At 40.8% G+C, this 14253-nt stretch overlaps 1 protein-coding gene across 1 annotated transcript in view; it reads right to left on the bottom strand.

Annotated features, from left to right (window-relative positions):
* Positions 1–1033: 1033 nt before the first annotated feature.
* LOC135089964 (paired box protein Pax-6-like) overlaps positions 1034–14253 on the bottom strand; it is a 73358-nt gene continuing 60138 nt past the window's right edge. The window contains 6 exon segments of the mRNA XM_063986152.1: positions 1034–4581; positions 5852–6156; positions 6907–7085; positions 7693–7775; positions 8213–8258; positions 8260–8360. Coding sequence (XP_063842222.1) covers positions 4493–4581; positions 5852–6156; positions 6907–7085; positions 7693–7775; positions 8213–8258; positions 8260–8360 — 803 coding nt within the window. The 3' untranslated portion in view covers positions 1034–4492.

Raw genomic sequence — 14253 nt, 5'->3', positions numbered from 1 at the left:
CCTCGTTACGTGCTCTCCTCAAAGTGCACAGCTTTCCTGGGTTTTTATCTTTATATTAATAATGAAACAAGGTGTGAAAGCGCATTAGTTTCGGACACGACTACTCCTTTGTGCTTCGGAATGCAGGCCTATGATACAGTACAGGGTGGCGGAGGATGATATGAATAGCATCGGTGAGGCCACTTGGTGGGTACCTTGGCAGAACCAAGCTCGTTCCACTCCGGCGAACGAGACTCTCTTGTCTGGCGTTCTGTGCACTGCCGTCACGTTTTTTGTATCTCATTTTTACAGAATACTGGACAGCCGTTGACAATAGTAGAGTAACATGCCGTACTCAGTTTCACCGTTTAGGATTTTTGCGCGATCTTAAGTTCTGTTTGCTTAGAATCTATCAGTTGTCAGGCTTAAGATTGCTAACAGAAGTCGAGACTGAGAGTATTGTGATGAAGGGAAAACGTCAAACAGTGGATGTGTGGCAAAATACTCAACTATTGAGCAAAATTTTACTTGGCAAGCTACTTGAAGATATTGACGATGCAACAAAGGCCCGTATTCTGAGACACTTCGCTCTCTCACCACAACTATTTTCTAAGGCCACAGAGATGATTAGCCGAGTTCTCAAGAGTGTTTCTCCCGTTCATAATGTAGAAATCTTGTTAATCTGTCACAATAATAATAATAATAATGATAATAATAATGAAAAAAATAAAAATAAAAATCCGTGTAGCTTCAACTACAGCCTTTTGAAAGTAGCTGAGGAGCAGCATGTGGTTCAAAGACGCACATGAACAGTTTTAACCACCAGACAGTACAGTTTCGTCCATCCTGGAGTGAGACGAGCGTGACTCTGCAAATTCACACTTAGCTTCCCTCACTTTAACGGGAGACTCACAAAACTTTCTCCCTAAAAAAAAAAAAAAAAAAAAAAAAAAAAAAAAAATATATATATATATATATATATATATATATATATATATATATATATATATATATATATATATATATATATATATATATATATATATATAAAGTAGCTCCCGTCAAACTTTGCTTACGTGTCTACCTCCACTGTACACACAAGAGTTAACGAAGGAAACACTCCATTACTCACTCGCTAATGACTCTTTTATACAGTGTTATGTACAGCCCAGTTTATACCGCTCATTTACAAGTACATAAAAAAAAAAAATAAAAATAATTCGATTCTTGGAGTACCCTGATGAAAATATAAACGCGTTCTCTTTTAGGCCCAATGGCGAAGGCGACGCGGCTTCGGACTCTCGACGCTCCGAAACGTGTATCGAACGGGATTTACATTTTGGCTTCATTACAGAATCAATCCCGCTTCACTATGACTGGCGAGACTTTCATTAGGATTTTTCTTTTTTTAGTCTGCTAAGTAACATCGTACGTTTCATTGTCAGAGAGAGAGAGAGAGAGAGAGAGAGAGAGAGAGAGAGAGAGAGAGAGAGACGTAACTTTACCTACGAAAAAAAAAAAAATAAATAAAATAAGAAAAAAAGAAATAGCAGCGGTAACGATGTATTTTATAATGAACTACATGAATTCCTTTTTACTTGCCAGGAGAGAAAAAGAAAATCGCTCGTCAAAGTGAGACGGGAGAGATTCTATAAACATACCTCTTTTTTTTCTGTTATTTTGGACCTTGCACCTCTCAGAGCAGCAGGCCCCTCAGTGAACCGTGGCGCGGGGTTAGTACGTACTTAGCTTAAGAATACAGACATTCATCAAGTGCTCTCTTCCTCTGCCGTCACTCCCTCCTGATATAATGCACAGAAATGGGCAGGCGACTCCGTCACCAGTCACCAACCGCACGGAGTATAAAAAAGTCAGACTGGAATTGGGGAAGTGTTAAGGTATTTAGGGAGAGTCTGCTTTGTTGGCTGATCTCCCTCACTTCTGCTGGGTCCGCCCCCCCCGCTACCACCACCACCACCACCACTCATGCCATTCAAACACGTGGAATGGTAAGTACAAATAATCACATCTTCACGTTCTTTAAAGCTTGTTGTCAGAAACTAAGGGATATGTTTTTTTTTTATAAGTTTGTCTGCCACCTTTCCCGCATCGAGAAGTAAGGAATGACTAAGGTTATATGGAAATAAACACATTCTCTAAAGCTTGTAGTGGAAATTCAATGGTATTTTTGTTTCCCTGCCATGTTTCCCCACCGAGGATTAAGAATCAATTAGAAATATCTATGGAAACACCCACATTCTCTCTTGGTAATGTCTAGACAAAACGTAATCTAATGTTACTTCCGCTCGGTAAGCTTTCCTGTCACTTTTCCCCCATCGAGAAATAAGGAATGATTAGAAGTAAAAATGAAAACGTTAAAATTCTGTAGTCGTAATGTAAGGCAATATATGGTGATCTTGGTTCGTTACGTTTTCCTGCTACCTTCTCTGCACCGACAAATTATGGAATAATCATGAATATAAGCGGGAATAATTAGAAATGTAAATGTAAATAAACATTCTCTGTATAGCCTGTAGCCGCAACGTAAAGGAACACAGAGAACTTCGGATTCAGTTTGAGTTTTCCTCCCACACACACACACACACATACACACACACACACACACCTTAAAAAATGAGTAATACGTAAGATCTTCATAATAAGACCTCATGCAATCTAAGAAATAACCAGCGTAATACAAAAAATGACCAACACTTACTTAAAGCATAAATAAAGGAAATAATTAGCAAGCAATACTAAGACAGATTATCACGTTATGTTAATGATTTCGCCAATTTTAGGAACAGCCGTAAGACTTCACCTTCTCCAGTCCCCGATGTGTTGCACTAGTTTGATGAGTGTATGAGAGTAGTTGACTGTCCCACGCTTATCTCAGACTAATGCAGTCCTATTATCTAAAATCACCAATAACTGAACATACCAAACAAGACGCGGTGCTTGGCCCTCTTTGCTGCTGCGGCGAGGAAAGTAGGACGAACACGATATGATCACATGACACCTTCACTCGTGCCCACAGAATACTGACCACCCGCTCTGACCCATCACGAGACTTGAGCAGGGCTGCCAACGTTACCGCGACAGCGAGTGACTAAAACTCTTACTATATAAAATTTGACTTTCTTTTTGATTGTGACTGTGATGTGGGAGGTTATGATGAGAATAAGTTGCTACATTAATATCACCAGATCAGTAAACGCTAGAGGGAATGTAACTGGAGGAGGAGGAGGAGGAGGAAGAGCAAATCACCGGGTTAAACAATCGAAACAGCTCATGACTCATCTTATAAGTGTTCCTCAGTAACTTAAGTTCTTGTCTTTTTGGTGTCGCACAAAGTATCCTGCACGTCACCACTTCACACGCAGCACAGGTGGAGGTGGCGGCGCGGCGCGGCGGTGAGGGAACAGTTGTCACTAGGAATACCGACCACCACCTTGCTCGACTCTCGCTTCGCTGCTTCGATACTGACTCAAGAAAGTTCTCGGCGGGGGAAGTGGCGCTCTCTCTCTCTCTCTCTCTCTCTCTCTCTCTCCTAAGCGGCGCCATATGACCTTGTTGCTGCTCACTATTTTGGAGCAACAAAAATAACTATGTAGAAGAAAAAGAAAAAAAGAAAAAGAAAGACCGATTGAGTTCAAATTCCACATTACGCAATCTACATCCACATCACTCTCTAAATGAAATAAAAGATAACTACGTAAACTTCATTCCCCTCAAAATTTAATGGATCAGTAAAGAAACTTTCCTTCAATTTAAAAAGACGCGAACACAAATAAATGACTCTAATTAACGTGTGAGTATTGAGACTAGCAATGCTTCACCGAGATGATTAGTAATTATGTCACGTCTCTGAGTCACGAGTTATACACACGTGTTGGTGGAGGCTTGTCATGCCCCCGCAGGCTGACCACACAACTGACCTAAAGCTTTCACTGGTAGAGCCTGTCTTGCGTGCTAGCCTTGCTTTGACGTAACTACTCTCTCTCTCTCTCTCTCTCTCTCTCTCTCTCACATACACGAAAGAGCGAAAAAAGAAAAAAATGAAATTACATTACAATGAAATTAATTGATTCTTCCTTCTTTCTATCTTTCCTTTCTTTATCTGTCATTAGACGTAATCGAAGACCAACCGATCAACTCACTTATCTAAATACGTAAAAAAAGTAAATAGAGTTAAAGAGAAAACGTAACCTAACACTTTTCAACTGGTCACCTTAACATCTTGCACTACGAATATGAAAAAAAGGGAAAGTCGAGGTCATATGTCTAATAATGTCACTGCAGAGAGAGAGAGAGAGAGAGAGAGAGAGAGAGAGAGAGAGAGAGAGAGAGAGAGAGAGAGAGAGAGAGAGAAGCTGCCCAATCGCTTGAAGTTGACAATAGCTGTAGTAGTGGCAGTAACGGTGGCGGGGGTAGTAGCGGTAGTAGTGGTGGTGGTGGTGGTGGTGGTGGTGGCGGCGGCGGCATGGCATGGCGTGGCGTGGCGTGGTGGCGGCTACTGAAGGCGGGTCCAGTATTGGGAGTTCATGTCGTGGTGTTGTCCAGGCACGGCGATGGGCACTGACACGCCGGGGGACAGCAGACCTGGAATGGCGGGGCGTGGGTCAAAGTGGGTCAGGGCATGTGTGAGTCTGTGTGAGGTTATAGAACAAGGCGTGGGTTAGGGCGTGCGAGAAAGTGCAGGGCATGGAAAAAGGCGTAGATGAGGTTGTGTGTGTGTGTGTGTGTGTGTGTGTGTGTGAGTAAATGCGTGGGTGAAGGCGTAGGTGAGTGTGTGTGTGTATGTGTGTGTGCGTGTGTGTGTGGGTAAGGGTATGAGTGATTTGTCTGTTCCTAAGCCTCACAGTCAGGCGGCAAGGGCTACGCGTTGGCATTGTGTACTGTAATATCACTCACTGTACATTCCCACATCATCTGGTCTCGTGAATCATCTTGTCATTCATTATTATAGTTATTTTTTCTTACTTCACTGATGTAAAGATGAATATTTTTTGTGTTACGGACATAAATGAATATACAGTAAAATCCCTCTCATCCGGCATTCGAGTATCCGGCAGCTTCAAGTATCCGGCACATTTTTCCCCTAGCCTTAAAATCAATAAAAAATCAATGTGTACTCATAAAATCGATTAAAATTCCCGCACGAGGCATACTTTATCCCCTCGCCACCAGAGCGCACTGCTTCGCGCCACCTGCGGCCCACTGCACTGTGTTTATTCAGTGACTCAGTCCCTCGTGTGCACTGTTTATCGCCTGACGCCTTCATCATGCCTAAAGTTGTAGAAAAGAGGAAGCGTGTTGTGCTTACACTTAAGCAGCTGATCAGATCAGCTGCTGATTAAGATCAGCTGATCTTTGTTATGGTAAGATGCGTGAGTGTAGGGTGATGATTGTGGACATAATTTCACTTTTATTCAAGTATCCGGCAACATTCAAGTATCCGGCATGTCGGCGGTCCCGTTGATGCCGGATAAGAGGGATTTTAATGTACACACGCATGCATATTAGCTAAACATCCACAAATTGCTGAAAATTATATGAAAACACTAGAACTAATCTTAAAATGTATAATCATTGCTTTCTTTATTTATAGTGAATGGAGATATTTAAGAAGGTACCACGAAATTTTTTAACATTAATATTATTCTATTATTAATTATTAACTGTTCACTTTACTACTTAGCCATTCATTATTGCTTTACATTACTTTACAATATGCATGAATTAACAGGTTGGCGAAATGAATTTTTAACATCAGTATTACTCTACTACTAATTATTTATTGTTCATTTAAAACCGACTTTACTAAATTACTATTCAATATACCTTTACATTACTGTCTCACTTTACTCACCCGCCTGGGAATTGGGCGGCGTGGGCGTGTTGTACTCATGGGCGTGGGGCGACTGGTGGTGGTGGTGATGGTAGAGCATGGGCGGGCAGGTGGGCGAGGCGCGGGCGTGGGAGTACAGGGACTCGTAGGAGGGGCGCGTCATGTAGTGGTTGTGAGGGGCGTGGGGGTTGTCCCTGGCCAGCCCCATGCCTGCGGGGCTGCCGGTGTGGCCGTGGGCGGGAGGCTGCTGGGCGGGGAGGCAGTTGGGGCTGGAGGCGACGGGACACACGGTGGAGGTCATGCCGAATCCGCCGCCGCCCATGGACCTGAGGGAGGCAAGTAGGTTAGGTTATGTTAGGTTAGGTTAGGTTAGGTTAGGTTAGGTTAGTTAGGTTATGTTAGGTTAGTTAGGTTAGGTTAGGTTAGGTTAGGTTAGTTAGGTTAGGTTAAATTAGGTTAGGTTAGGTTAGGTTAGGTTATGTTGGATTAGGTTAGGTTAGGTTAGGTTAGGTTAGGTTAGTTAGGTTAGGTTAAATTAGGTTAGGTTAGGTTAGGTTAGGTTATGTTGGATTAGGTTAGGTTAGTTAGGTTAGATTAGGTTAGGTTGGATTAGGTTAGGTTAGCTTAGGTACTGAAGGGGAAATTGGAATGATACTTTTTCTTCTTCTTGGATAAGTGCATGTTTTTTAATCTCTTATTTCATTGGTGAGGGTGAAAAGGTTAACGGGAAATATGAAAAGCGAAGGAGGGTAAGAGAAAGATGAAAATTATGATAATTATAATACGGATGGTAAAAAATGACAAAAAAGATCAATGAGAGAGATCAGAACAAGAAAAAAAAAAAGGAAAGACGACGACGACGACAACGAAGAAAAAGAAGAAGAAGAAGAAGAAGAAGAAGAAGAAGAAGAAGAAGAAGAAGAAGAAGAAGAAGAAGAAGGAAAAGAAGAAGAAGAAGAAAAGATAATGATGATGAAAAAAAGAACCAGGATAACAAGAACAATACCATTACAAGAATAAAAAAACAAGGACGACAAAAGCAAAAAGAGGCAATCACAGTGCCCATCACCACTCACCCATACGTATCCCCAACAGAGACGGGCGGGGGCGGCAGGGGCGTGTACATGGGCGTGGGCGTGAAGGAGTTGTTGATAATGCGGGTGGGCGAGGAGGGCGCCATTCCCTCGGCGGTGCGGCGCTGGTTCCGGAGCTTCTCCTCGCGCCGCCACTTGGCACGTCTGTTGCTGAACCACACCTGTGGGGGACGGGTGGTGGTGGTGGAGTGTTACTTGCTGGCGGGACTGTAACTTCTATTGCAAGCGCGTTTCTCACGACTCTTTACTTCTGTGGTCTAACAAACCTAATATTTTTAACACAAGTATTCAAACACCTAAATAATCATAAATCTAAATTATTATTATTATTATTATTATTATTATTATTATTATTATTACTATTTGTTTATTATTTTGATTCAGCTTTATCAATGTTGAACCATCACTTACAGTCCTGTCCTGATTAATAACGATGATGATTTTGTTTATATCACCTTCGTTATATCACTTATGACACTTAAATACCTCTCTCAGCTCCACTCTCTAAAGAATATAAATTTAAAATCTTTAATCTCCTCTCGTAAGGAATATTTCGATATGAAACTAAAATAAAACAGGTGACAGGAAGACAAAAACCCATTCATGACTGTAGCTTAACTTTTTTGTTCAGTGAAATCATAGTGACAGAACACTAACTTCACCTCATCGGCAAACACGCAAGAGTCTTTCGTCTACAGATGGCGTAAAATCAAGTAAGCATCACAGTGTCATTTGCTAAAGTTTCACCTGAGCCCAACATTTTCCCACCTGTATTCTTGCTTCGGGCAGGTTGATCTTGGCCGCGAGTCTCTCCCTGGCAAACACGTCAGGGTAGTGTGTCCTCTCGAACTCTGGGGAGGAAAGTGCATATTGAGGCGCAACGGATCACAGGTCGGTAAGATTAGATTAGGTAAATTATTTTTTTTATTTTTTTATTTATCTATTTATTATTATGATTTTTTATTATTATTTATTTTATTTAGGGAAAGTATCTGTATGTGTGTGTGTGTGTGTGTGTGTGTGTGTGTGTGTGTGTGTGTGTGTGTGTGTGTGTGTGTGTGTGTGTGTGTGTGTGTTTGAGTTTTGTTGTTGTTGTTGTTGTTGTTGTTGTTGCTCTTGCTGTTGCTGTTTGTCTTTTCCTTTTCTTCTTCTTATTATTATTATTATGGAATATAAACTCTCTCTCTCTCTCTCTCTCTCTCTCTCTCTCTCTCTCTCTCTCTCTCTCTCTCTCTCTCTCTCTCTCTCTCTCTCTCCCTAAACCACTAACACACACACAACCACGCACCTTTTTCAAGACTATCAATCTGGTCGTTGGTGAAGGAGGTTCTGTTCTCTCTGCAGCTTCCTCTTCAGGTGTAGTCTTGCCTGATCCTCACTGCTGCTGTTCTCGCTGCTGCCCGGGTTGCTGTCCTCGCTCAGGTCCCCACCGTCGCCTGCGGGAGGAGCAACACGCCCTTAGGTCTATACTCGGTACTGTCCAGGTGTGTGTGTATGTAGAGGTGAGATGTATGAAAAGAGAGAGAGAGAGAGAGAGAGAGAGAGAGAGAGAGAGAGAGAGAGAGAGAGAGAGAGAGAGAGAGAGAGAGAGAGAGAGAGAGAGAGAGAGAGAGAATAAAAGGAAAACCACCACAAGGAATAACAGAAAGATAAACAAAGGATAAATATAAATGAAACACAGAGAACATACATAAAGATTAAAAAAAAAAAAAACGAATGACTAAAGGAAAGAAATAAAAATACACCAGAATACACACACATAAAACAAACAATCATGTAACAAACAAACAAACAAACAAATAAACCGAAGATTAAAGAGAGATAAAAAAATAGGAGAATAAAGTATAGAAAAGGGAACACACAGAAAATATATAGTAAATGGAAGAGAGAAAAAAAAAAAATCGAAAAAAAATGGAAAAGAGAAATAGAAAATGGAACAAAAATATGGAAGGGGGAACACGAGAAAAAAAAAGAAAAGGAAAAAAAAAAAGCACAAATAAGTAAGAGGAATTTATTACGACTCTTTCTGTACTAAAACATGGTGTACTTTCTGACAAAAATGTAAACCTTTGGGGAAGAAACAACAACACACTGTCATCCCATATAAAATAAATACAGAAAGACGTGTAACTATATAAAAAGCATGAAAATGAATATATGAATGTTTTTTTCCCCTTTTATTCTTTTCTTTTCTCGTTTTCTTTTCTATTTCTTTACGTGGCAGGCCAAGAGGGAGCACGAAATAACTAGAGTGAGAAAAAAAGAAAATAGCCTGCTCAATATGCCATTCCAGAAAAAAAAATTCCAGGAAATAATAGCGAAAAAAGATGAAATATAGTAAGATAATTTAGTTTCGGAGGTGTCTTGATATTCTCTCTCTCTCTCTCTCTCTCTCTCTCTCTCTCCTCTCTCTCTCTCTCTCTCTCTCTCTCTCTCTCTTTCTCTCTTAAGCAAGTAAAGTCGCGTCAAAGAAGAAGAAGAAGAAGAAGAAGAAGAAGAAGAAGAAGAAGAAGAAGAAGAAGAAGAAGATAGAAGAAGAGGAAGAAGAAGAAGAAGAAGAACAACAACAACAACAATAACAACAACAGCAACAACAACAACAACAACAACAACAACATAAGAAAAAAAGAAAAAAGAAAAAAAAAGCAGAAAAAGAGCAGAAGAAAAAGAAAAACAAGAAGAACAACAAGAAGCAGAAAAAAAAGAAGACGCAGAAGCAGAAGCAGAAACAGAAGCAGAGGAACAAGAACAAGAACAAGAACAAGAGTAAGAAACAGAACAAGGAAGAACAAGAAACAAAAAAAAAGAAGAGCAAGAACAGGAAGAAGAACAAGAATATAAACAGGAAAAAGAGATTCAGGATTTATCAGATATTTAAAGTTACCAAATCTCTCCCTCTCTCTCTCTCTCTCTCTCTCTCTCTCTCTCTCTCTCTCTCTCTCTCTCTCTCTGGTGGCCCCGATAAATATGCTAAAAAGATGCGAGTAATATGTACGTTTCGCAAACCCACAACCTCTTCCTTCTCGTAAATAAGAAATGAGGTGAGAGGACGAAGGTCAGGGGAGAGACTAAAGGAAGAATGAAGGGAGAGTAAAAGAGGGTATAGAGAGAATCAAGGAAGAGGGGTAGGAAGGCGAAGGGAAACAATAAAGGAGAGAATGCAAGAGAGATGAGAGAAGGGAAGATAAGGAAAGGAGAAAAGAGACGTAAAGAGAGTAGAGAGAGAGAGAGAGAGAGAGAGAGAGAGAGAGAGAGAGAGAGAGAGAGAGAGAGAGAGAGAGAGAGAGAGAGAGAGAGAGAGAGAGAATGGAAGTGTCTGAGAGGGAGGATAAGAAAATGATAGACTGAGGGAGGGAGGGAGGGGAAATAATGGAGGGCGATGAAGGAGGGAGAGGAAAGCTGGAGGGAAGAAAGGGAGGAAAGAGGAGAAGAAAAATTGGGAGGAAAATAGAATGTGGAAGGAAGACTGGAAGAAGAAAAGAGGAGGAGGAGGAGGAGGAGGAGGAGGAGGAGGAGGAGGAGGAGGAGGAGGAGGAGGAGGTATTTTAGGTAACATACAAAACACCTTCCTTCAGTAATGCATATTTTACCTGCGCTACCACCACCACCACCACCACCACCACCACCACCACCACCACCACCACCACCACCAAATACACACTCACACACGAGCGCAATTCGCAATCTCGTATTCTTGAGGGTGAGAAATTCGTATATGACTCGCCTCTAAAAGGACTCGTCACATGCCACACTCTCCGCCGTCTGCCTCGCCACCTAATTATTTCTTCCGCCTTAAAATAGACGTTAGAAAAAAAAAAAATCCTGTTACGGCAGTTTCCTAAAAAAAAAAAAAGATGGAAGAAGGAAGATAAAGAAAATGTAAACCAAAAAAGTCATCTAAGGTGTGAAAAGTAAAAATAAAAAAATAAAAAAAGGTAAAATAGTAAAAAATAAATAAATTACTTACATGGTCGTATGGGAAACATGCTCTCCCCTTTCCCTTCCCCCTCAAAAAAAAAGAACAAAAAAGAAAAGGAAAAGAAAAATGGAAGTAAAGTCTTTGATATAAATTGAACTGGTAAATAAAGTGAGCCAGTAATACGAAAATAAATGAAACCAATACATTAAGAGAGAGAGAGAGAGAGAGAGAGAGAGAGAGAGAGAGAGAGAGAGAGAGAGAGAGAGAGAGAGAGAGAGAGAGAGAGAGAGAGTTCCCAAGACGGACCGAGGGAAGAGATGGCACAAACTTCCCAAAGACTTCCGGTCCTCACTCGCTACTACCACCATCCCCACCACCACCACCACCACCTCGTCCTCCCTCGTGGGGCCTCGCAGAAATCACAAGTAAGAAAAACCACCAGAAAAAAATAAATAAATAAAAGAAAAATAAAATAAAATAATAAAATAGAATAAAAATAAAAATAAAATAAAAGAAAATAAAAAAATAAGAACAGTACAGAAAATTTTTAAGAATCCTACTAGTTACTACAAGAAGTCCAACCCTATCTTTAAATTTCAAGTACAGGAACGTACCAAAAATAAGAAAAAGCACAAAAATTCTCAAGAAAACTAAAAGAAACCAAAATAGCACAAAATAAATCTGTAGGGAATCGAAAGCTATCTATAAAAAATCGAAACATCAAATTCCAAGTAAAGTGACAACAAAAACAAGAAAACAACACAAAAAGGAGAGAGAGAGAGAGAGAGAGAGAGAGAGAGAGAGAGAGAGAGAGAGAGAGAGAGAGAGAGAGAGAGAGAGAGAGAGAGAGAGAGAGAAACTGAAATTACAAGAAATCAAGATAACACAGAGGAAAATCTAAATGGAATAAAAATCTAAGGAGTTGAAACTTCTTTTTAAATTCCAAATATAGTAAAGGGCCCAAAATAAGAAAACAACCGCCTCGCTCCCGAAAAAAAAAATAAAAATAAAATAAAAATAAACAAAGATAAATAAACACTAAGTAAACTACCAAAAAAAACAAAAACAACTATGGAAATCTAAAAACAATCGAAATCTATGTATAAAGAATCGAATCCTCCTTCAGAAACTTCCCCGGGTAAAGTGTTGAAAAGTTTATAAGCGATCAGAGGGAGTTGCCACCGTGCCCGTGAAAGGCAATGGGATCGCTAAGGGGGATTTAACTTTACTAGGGGGATAAGCGAGGCTGACAAAAGGGTTATATTAGGCTGATATAAGGGATCTGGACCCCCTTCCTTCTTCCCCTCCCCCTCCCCGCCCCATCCCTTGCCCACCGCCCCACTGTGACCGCTTTCATTCAGTTTATTATGGGATACTGAAGCGAGAGAGAGAGAGAGAGAGAGAGAGAGAGAGAGAGAGAGAGAGAGAGAGAGAGAGAGAGAGAGAGAGACCCAACACACGACCCAACACGCACAGTTACCAAACACCACCAACCATCACAAACCCCTTCACCCTCAATCCCTCCATTACTACCCCCCTTTCCTCTTCTCCCCCTCAAAAAAAAAAAAAAAAAAAAAAAATGAACCTCCTCCCTTAAAATTCACTTCCTTCTCTATCTCATGACCTGCTGAACGGATCACTAGAGCCAGATGGAGCCGCCCAGCCTGGCCACCGTTGCAAATGAGTCGTGAAAAGCGGGAAATGAAGGCTAGTAAGAAGGAACCAGCAGGAGGAGGAGGATGAGGAGGAGGAGGAGGAGGAGGAGGAGGAGGAGGCGCAAAACAGGAGGAAGAGGAGGCATCGTTCATACTGAGATAGACGCATACATATTTGAACGGCGGCACTGAAGCGGAACCGACTGATAAGTACACACGCAAAGGAGAGAGAGAGAGAGAGAGAGAGAGAGAGAGAGAGAGAGAGAGAGAGAGAGAGAGAGAGAGAGAGAGAGAGAGAGAGAGATTCCCTTCCCTTCCCACCTTCTGACGCACACACACACACACACACACACACACACACACACACACGATGGTTGAGGACAGAATATTATACGTAGAACAAAATAATTACATGTAAGAGAACGAAAAGAATAAAGTAAAAAAAAAAAAAAAAAAGGAGGAGAATGAGAAAATACAATAAATAAAATGTAACTGCAATAAAGAAACGACGATAAAAAAAAATAAATAAAAGAGAGAGACAGAGAGAAAATTATGAAAATATATCGCAATTTAACACAGAACACGAAATTGCGATAAGAAAACACGTACAAAAAACAAAAAAATAAATAATTCATCGTACCCTGAAAATAAGAGAAGTAAAAGTTCAAGACAAACGATAAAAAAAAAAGGAAGAAAGAAAGACTTAAAAACATGGAAACAAAAGAATAAAACGTTTGAAATTAAGTAAATAAGTAAAACAATTCAAGATAAATAGAGGAGAGAGAGAGAGAGAGAGAGAGAGAGAGAGAGAGAGAGAGAGAGAGAGAGAGAGAGAGAGAGAGAGAGAGAGAGAGAGAGAGAGAGAGAGAAAGGAAGACAGAAAATAACACATACACACAAAAGAATATAAAGTTTGAATACGTAAAAATAAAAGAAAAGAAAAACGATAGAGAGAGAGAGAGAGAGAGAGAGAGAGAGAGAGAGAGAGAGAGAGAGAGAGAGAGAGAGAGAGAGAGAGAGAGAGAGAGAGAGACCAGCACTATAATACGTGTGAGAAACGAGGAAATACGCAACGAATGGACAACATAATCACACTTATGAGGACACAAACTGAACCCATTCCCTTATAATCGCCCTTAACCCCCCTCCCATATAGCTCAGAATCCCGTGCCTCTATTATCTTAAGGAGCCATCATGACCCCCGTGCTAATTCTCACCCTTACACTCCCCGCTTCTAAGGGTGACTCTCCTCTGCAGGATCAGCTTAGGCCTCCACTGAGTGCTAATATTAAAAGTCACACTCCGATTTTCTCTGTTACTAGATTAGAAAAATGAGAGAGAGAGAGAGAGAGAGAGAGAGAGAGAGAGAGAGAGAGAGAGAGAGAGAGAGAGAGAGAGAGAGAGAGAGAGAGAGAGAGAGAGAGAGAGAGAGAGAGAGAGAGAGTTTAAAAGTAATCCAAGATGAACACAACATTGAAAAAAGGAAGAAATGACGAGAAAAGTAGAGATAAATAACGAAGAGAGAGAGAGAGAGAGAGAGAGAGAGAGAGAGAGAGAGAGAGAGAGAGAGAGAGAGAGAGAGAGTGTGTCTATATGGTTTACCTATTTACATATATGACCATGTCCGCGGAAAATGAAATCTTAAAATCCCTCAAGTGGCGGAGAGAGATAGGAGAGAGAGAGAGAGAGAGAGAGAGAGAGAGAGAGAGAGAGAGAGAGAGAGAGAGAGAGAGAGAGAGAGAGAGAGAGAGAGAG

This window comes from Scylla paramamosain, chromosome 34 (genome assembly GCF_035594125.1).
Source record: "Scylla paramamosain isolate STU-SP2022 chromosome 34, ASM3559412v1, whole genome shotgun sequence".
NCBI classification, from domain to species: Eukaryota; Metazoa; Arthropoda; class Malacostraca; order Decapoda; family Portunidae; genus Scylla; species Scylla paramamosain.
Note: the sequence above shows the minus strand (reverse complement) of the source record. Positions and strands in the feature narration are given on the sequence as shown.